At 38.8% G+C, this 6,399-nt stretch overlaps 1 protein-coding gene across 1 annotated transcript in view; it reads right to left on the bottom strand.

Moving 5' to 3' along the window:
* Window positions 1–5,940, bottom strand: part of MCUR1 (mitochondrial calcium uniporter regulator 1) — a gene marked incomplete at its 5' end in the record, with an annotated part of 11,358 nt that extends 5,418 nt beyond the window's left edge. The window contains 4 exons of the mRNA XM_010022437.1: window positions 836–877; window positions 1,890–1,991; window positions 4,294–4,397; window positions 5,827–5,940. Of these exons, the coding sequence (XP_010020739.1) occupies window positions 836–877; window positions 1,890–1,991; window positions 4,294–4,397; window positions 5,827–5,940 (362 nt within the window). The remainder of the gene's footprint in view (window positions 1–835; window positions 878–1,889; window positions 1,992–4,293; window positions 4,398–5,826) is intronic.
* Between the last annotated feature and the right edge of the window lie 459 nt (window positions 5,941–6,399).

Here is a 6,399-nt window from a genome sequence, read left to right on the forward strand (position 1 = left end):
AATCCTTAAAAACAGTTAATGTTTCCCAATTTCCGATTTTCAACTTCCAAGAATGTTTGTTTCTGTGTAAAGGCTGCTTATGGCTCCACACCCATTGAGATAACAGATGCTACGATGATCTTGTTCTGACAGTAAGAGTTTGGAGCGCTATTCAGGACAGACAAACCATAAAGAACAGAAACATAGCAGTGACAATTAAACCTTAAATTCTTATTCTTAAGAGAGTTAAGTGTTCTGCAGACAGTCTGTTTTCTTGCAGTGGTCATTTGTTCCCAAACAAATGGAACCAAACTTAGTGACCTAAAGAAGCCATTTAAAACTATTTTAAGTTCTGGACAGCTAACAGGTAAGTCTTCAGAAAATCAATTAAACAAACAAAGAAACAAATAACAACAACCCTAAGCACATAAACAAAAAAAGTAACAACTTAAAACTTCAACCCAAACCAAGTATTAAGTGCTGTAATTTTAACGTATGTCACGTCTTTACATGTAACAGACATGCCTAAATGCAGAATTTCACTCAGCCTTAAGCATGACGTGGCAGTCACTTTCTGAATCTGCATTAAGGACATGCGAGTAAAAAATATTCAGTTAAATTTTTCTTCACCTCTTGTACCATTCAGTTCCCTGTCACCACAAATGAAATACACATGAAACTGTCTTTGCTGCAGTCCACAGTGTACCATCAACTGCAATTTCAGTATCCTGTGTATCACAACAAGTAAGCACACCTTTTAAAATAAAAATCTTGAAAACAACAATATTTTCTGTAGGGTTTTTTTACCCAAACTAGACATGTGTTAATTCTTAATTATATTAGTATGGTATCTTACCATGACTTGCTTCTTTATCTGCTGGAGTTCAAGTTTTATTTTCTGGGAGAGTAGGGAAAAAAAAAAAAAAAAAAGAAGTACACTTTATTACTATATATAAAGCCCCATAATCTAGAAATACTAATGAAGTTGCACAATCAGTAACACTGACTATAAACTGTAAAGTGAAAAGTGTGATTTAACTCTGTGTCCTCGGTACGTGTACAGATACAGTCCTATTCCAGTGTTCTACCACCTTTACAGTAAAAAGGTTTTTCTTACATTTAAATAGAATCTTCCACATTTTGATCTGTGCCAGTTACCTATTGTCTGTCTTTGGACAATACTGGAAAGAGCCTGTCTCCATCTACATTATACCCTCCCTTCACATATTTGTATACATTAATGAGATTCCCCCCTGAGCCTTCTCTTCTCCAGGCTTTCACAGTCTTTCACAATATGTCAGATGCTCCAGTCCCTTACTGATCTTTCTGGCCATTTGTTTGATTCTGTCCAGCATGTCCATGTCTCCTTCCACTGGAGAGCCCAGAACTGGATCCAGCACTCCAGATGAAATCTCACCATGGCCAGGCAGATGGGATCACCCTCCTTGAATCACTGGAAGTCCTCCTAACACAGCCCAGGAGGCTGTTGGTCATCTTTGCCCCAAAGGCTCATTGCTGGTTCATGGTCAACTTGGTGCTCACCAGGACCGTCAAGGCTTCTTCTGCCAAGCTATTTTCCAGCTGGTCAACACCAGCCTCTCCTGGTGCTTAGGGATGCTCTAATGAAGGACTTGGCACTTCCATTTGCTGAACTTCTTGAAATTCCTGTCATCCCACTTCCCCAGCTTGTTCATGCCCCCCTGAATAGCAGCACAACTGCCTGGTGTATCAGCCACTGCTCCCAGCTTTGTATGCTGAGGGTGTGCTCTGTCCCATCAACAAGGTTATTAATGAAGGTGTCAAGCCACAGTGACCCCAGAGCCAACCCTTTGGGTACAGGATGCTTTTTTACATCCTTCAAAAAAATAAGCATGTGCTAGAATAGCACTGTTAAATATAGGGATTTTTACCTCATTTTCTGAACGAAGTGCTGAAAATTCACTTTTTTCCAAGATAATCATGTCCTTTTTCACGCCGCCAATATGGGACATTACTTGCTGAAGAGCAATTTCCTTTAAAAGAAGGAAGAAAAATCTCAGAACATATAATAACTATAATGCTTTTTCTCATCTGTGCCTACAAATATGATAGACTATTTTGGTACCCTGAAATTTTTAATTCAGCAATTTCAGATTCATTGTCTGAGTTTCAGAAAGCAGGATAAATTAAGTGACAGTGACAAAATAAGCAAGTTAATCTCAAATGCTGGTAACATTTGACAAAATTACCAGTGCTAACACAGATCAGAGTAATTCAATTAATAGCCTAAGAATTAGCTTCTTCCAAGTCTTCAAATTCTTAAGCTAGGAGAGGTGTCTCTGAGCTAAATGAGGAAAGCTGGCTTTCAGACCAAAACTCCCCAGTAAAACCATATCTCTAGTGTAACTACCTCTTTCTTTACCCCTCTCTTGCAAGGGAGGGGTCACTCTGCTTCACTACTCAGTAACACTCACTATACTTACACTTTTAATTGTTCTTCTCAGTCTGTTACACTAGGCTGACAGAAGACAAACAAGAACCCTCTGAAACTTTCAAGGATGGAAAAGGATGTAGACATTATTCTACACCCTACACTAGCCACATAGGCAAACAGGGACTCCCATATCTTCTCTGAAGATCTCACTCTAATAAGCAGTCCCTTGCTTTTGATTCTGGACTAAGAACCCTACGAATCTGACACAGCACTTTAACATCATTTCTGTCGGGAAACGCTATTCTAATTTGCAGCATTGTATTTCTAAGTGGCGTCTCAAGGTGCCTCACTAGGCTACCTGACCACAAGACTGAAAAAAATGGGACAGTGTACTGGACGTATTACAAAAACTATAGAAAAAGTGCTGCTATGGACACCTCTTCTCTTACTCCATGCCTCCAGCTTTTGTTCTCTCCCCTTTTCCGTGAGCTGAGAAAACAAAGAACAGTTCTTTCCTATTCTTTCTTTTCCTCATTTCTGTACACACACACATTATTTATTTTTCCCTAAGTTTTTGTCTAACCAGTGTAATACTTTATCTTTTACATACCCAACTATAGCCTAATGCTAATAAGCTATATCCATAATGTTCCAAACCTTCTTCCAATTCTTCATTCTCTTTTTGCAAAAGCCCTTGTGCATTCAAAGACTATAACAAAGTATGGGCTTATCATGTTGCCCAGAGTTCATGGCGCACGCACCTCCTGAGCTGCTTCTATTTTAGCATGCCATACAAATCTGCACATTTTAATCTTAATGGCAGAAGGTTACCTGTGGGTTGAATCTAGCAGTCTCAGAAAACATCTACCACCAGTAGCAACACTTAATTCAGCACAAACCAGAAAGTTTTACTTTCATTCAGAAAAGCTGGGCATAGAAGGAGGTGGAGATTGTTTACTGTGGACACTTTACTGTAACATATAACCAACCAAGCACGGGAGGGAGGATCGCTTTAACACTGTATTCCCTGACTGACTGTAGAACAAATTCAGCACAGGAGAAGGAAGCACCCTCACGTCTGCTTTGCTTGGAATCTAAATCTAGGAAGGACAGGCTGAAATCTCCCCAGATGGAAGATGGTGCAAAATCCAGGTATCCCACTTCATGACATGTAGGGCTGCCACGGCGATTATACTACAAAGACAGTAGCTCCTGTTTTTCTCACATTTTAAGAGAGCAGCCTAGTTACTATGAAATAAGTTAAAGCTTGTGTTCAGTAGGTGCCTTGGGGCTGTGAACCCCAGCCTCACAGAGCAGCCCAAGAAGTTGTACTTCAGCTATGCTTCTTATCAACACTGTCTATTTGACCAGCTGATGTGTCAGGGAATTCCAGCACACCAGATAAAGCGAATCCCATTCAAAGATCTCTAAGTTCTACATGCAGTGAATAATGTCTTACTCTGAATTTCAGTTTCATTTCTGAAGCCAGATGTCTAAGAGCTCAATGTGGTAATATTCAACACTGTCATGCCCAGTTCCTTGCATGGATCTACCTTTGTATGAACTGACCTCATTCAAACCCACATGCTGAATACCTACTATGTCTGACTAAAAGCCTTCTTAGTAATTCTATTCCATGCTACTATGAGGTTGAAATTAAACAACTACCTGTGGTTTGCATACCAACTCACAACACCTAGATCCCAAGGTGCACCACAACACTTGGGTATTTAACAAACTCAATACAAAATTAAGTAGCCAACAGATACAAAGGGATGTTTGTTCTTCACCTTCAGACCTTTAAAATACAGTGTCCAGCAGTAAAAAAAGCAACATGTATTTCATTAGCAGGCATACTAGGTTTTTATTTACTTTAACCACACCATTATCTCTGATCTAACCTGCTGTACTTTGGTGACCATGTCCTTGTAAATCATATCCAGGTTGGTGTTCATAATTTTCACTAATGCAGATACAATGACCTCCGACTGCTGAGTAGTGAACCCTAAGCAAAACAAGATGTAATAGCACAGAGAGATCTAAATCTGGACAGTTTACAGAAATGCCACTTGTTAATACTCAGCATCAAGTTAAAACAAATGTCAGTTATGAAGATAATAAAAAATACTCCTCTGGATTCAACACTGACAGAAGAACAGGAGTCAGTATATCCAAGTTCCTCCACCCAATAATTATATCTGTGACACAGTATAGCTGCTTCTGTAGTACAACACTATTACAGTACCAGCAGGTTGAATGCTGTAAATTTTCTAGAAATATTACGGATTGTCATGTCTCACATGTGGTTACTCCTATGAACAAGAATTCTGACCCTGAAAAGTAGATACTTATTTTCAGTATACTATAAATCTTCCGTACTGCTGAAGATGTGCAAAACTCAACAACTGAAAACAGAGCTAACTGCTCTGATTTTAGGCCTACCAGCCTCTGAGTCCCCATTAGAAACCTTTCAAAACTGAGTATATTGGAAACTATTGTAAAATATCATCCCTAGAAATACCCTCAACTTTTCCACTTCAAAATACAGGAGTAAAAAAGACATGAATAAGATTTAATCATTATGAAAACTGACACTTGCAAAAGCGTGGCTGTTTCAAACTAAACAGCAGTTAAGCATCAGAACTCACTGGGGTCTGAGAGCAAGTTGCTTTCAATAGCTGAGCTAATAAAATAGTTTGACAACACCAAAAGGAAGATATCCCTCCTCTCTCTCTCTCCTTATCCCTCCTCCTGACACTTTGTATGTGTCCCAGTGCTCACGCAACTGCTCAGTGGGCTCATTAAAGTGGCATCTCAGAATACCAATCAAGCAAAAGAGCTGCAGAGTTTTCTGAGAATTAGGTTCGCCCCTGGGAAGAGACGAAACTACATGGCAGGGAAAAGGGACTGGGACTTCTCCTGTTGACTGTTAAAAGTCAGTTCAGCAGTACTGAACTTCTCCTTCAGGTACCTTCCCCATCTCAGCAACATTAGCACAAATCCAAAATAACCTATTCCCTTATCTGTGTTTTAGCATAGGGGCAGCCGAATTTTACACAGTATTCTATCCTAAAAGCTGTATTTCACATAGTAGTCCATATTCAATCCTATTATAAGACGCTGTTGCATATTCAAGGTGCTATATACTAAATACTCAGGAATCCAATTAATACATTTTAAACCTTGAAAACTGTTTTTGCTCTCAATCCTTAAAATTTAATTTCTCTTTCACATTTTTCATTACAAGGACAATAATAAATTATTCAAATCAAAGTTTCATAAGCTGTTTCCTTTTGGAAGTAGGAAAAATCCGTAAAACTGAAGCTGTGACATCACATGTCAAAGTAAAGTAAGTAACAAACTTCGTAAAAGTGGCTTTTTAGAGCCACTCATGAAATGACATTGAAAATAGCTACCCATTTTTAGCAAATTACCATTTTCTTCCAAGAGGCATACCAGTGCATGAGTGTCAAAAAAAAGCCTCCTGTTTCCCAAAAAGGAAGCATTCCCTTTGCTTTGTAAAGATGGTGATGCAAAGATGCTTACACCTGGAGAAAAAAAAAAAAAACCAAAAAAAAAAAACAAAAACAAGACAAAAAGTAAGTTACTTTTAAGAAAGAATATTAATCAATACGTTTGCTTTCCAGGAGTTTTCTTACTACCCCAAATATCCTTCATCTATGACAAAATATTAGATTGTGCTTTGAGGTTATTACAGCTTGCCCAAAACAAGAAGGTATCTGACTAAGAAGCTTTATGTGCAAGAGCCTGAAAACACAATACACCACTACTGCTGCACTTCCAAGATGGTCTCCAAGAACATCATGTTCTTGAAAAATCCCACTGTCAGGGTCTTAAAATTGTTCCTTTACTGTTATTAGCGTAATTGGTGGATGCTGTGAGCACTTCAGGGCTCTGAGGACTCATTCCATAAACCCCTGCCATTCTGTGTTAAAAGGCTTCATTAGTTGCCCCCTTTAGACAAAAGGCAATCCCTCACAATTTGC

The sequence above is a fragment of the Nestor notabilis genome, unplaced genomic scaffold, assembly GCF_000696875.1.
Source record: "Nestor notabilis isolate BGI_N333 unplaced genomic scaffold, ASM69687v1 scaffold24549, whole genome shotgun sequence".
Classification (NCBI taxonomy): Eukaryota; Metazoa; Chordata; class Aves; order Psittaciformes; family Psittacidae; genus Nestor; species Nestor notabilis.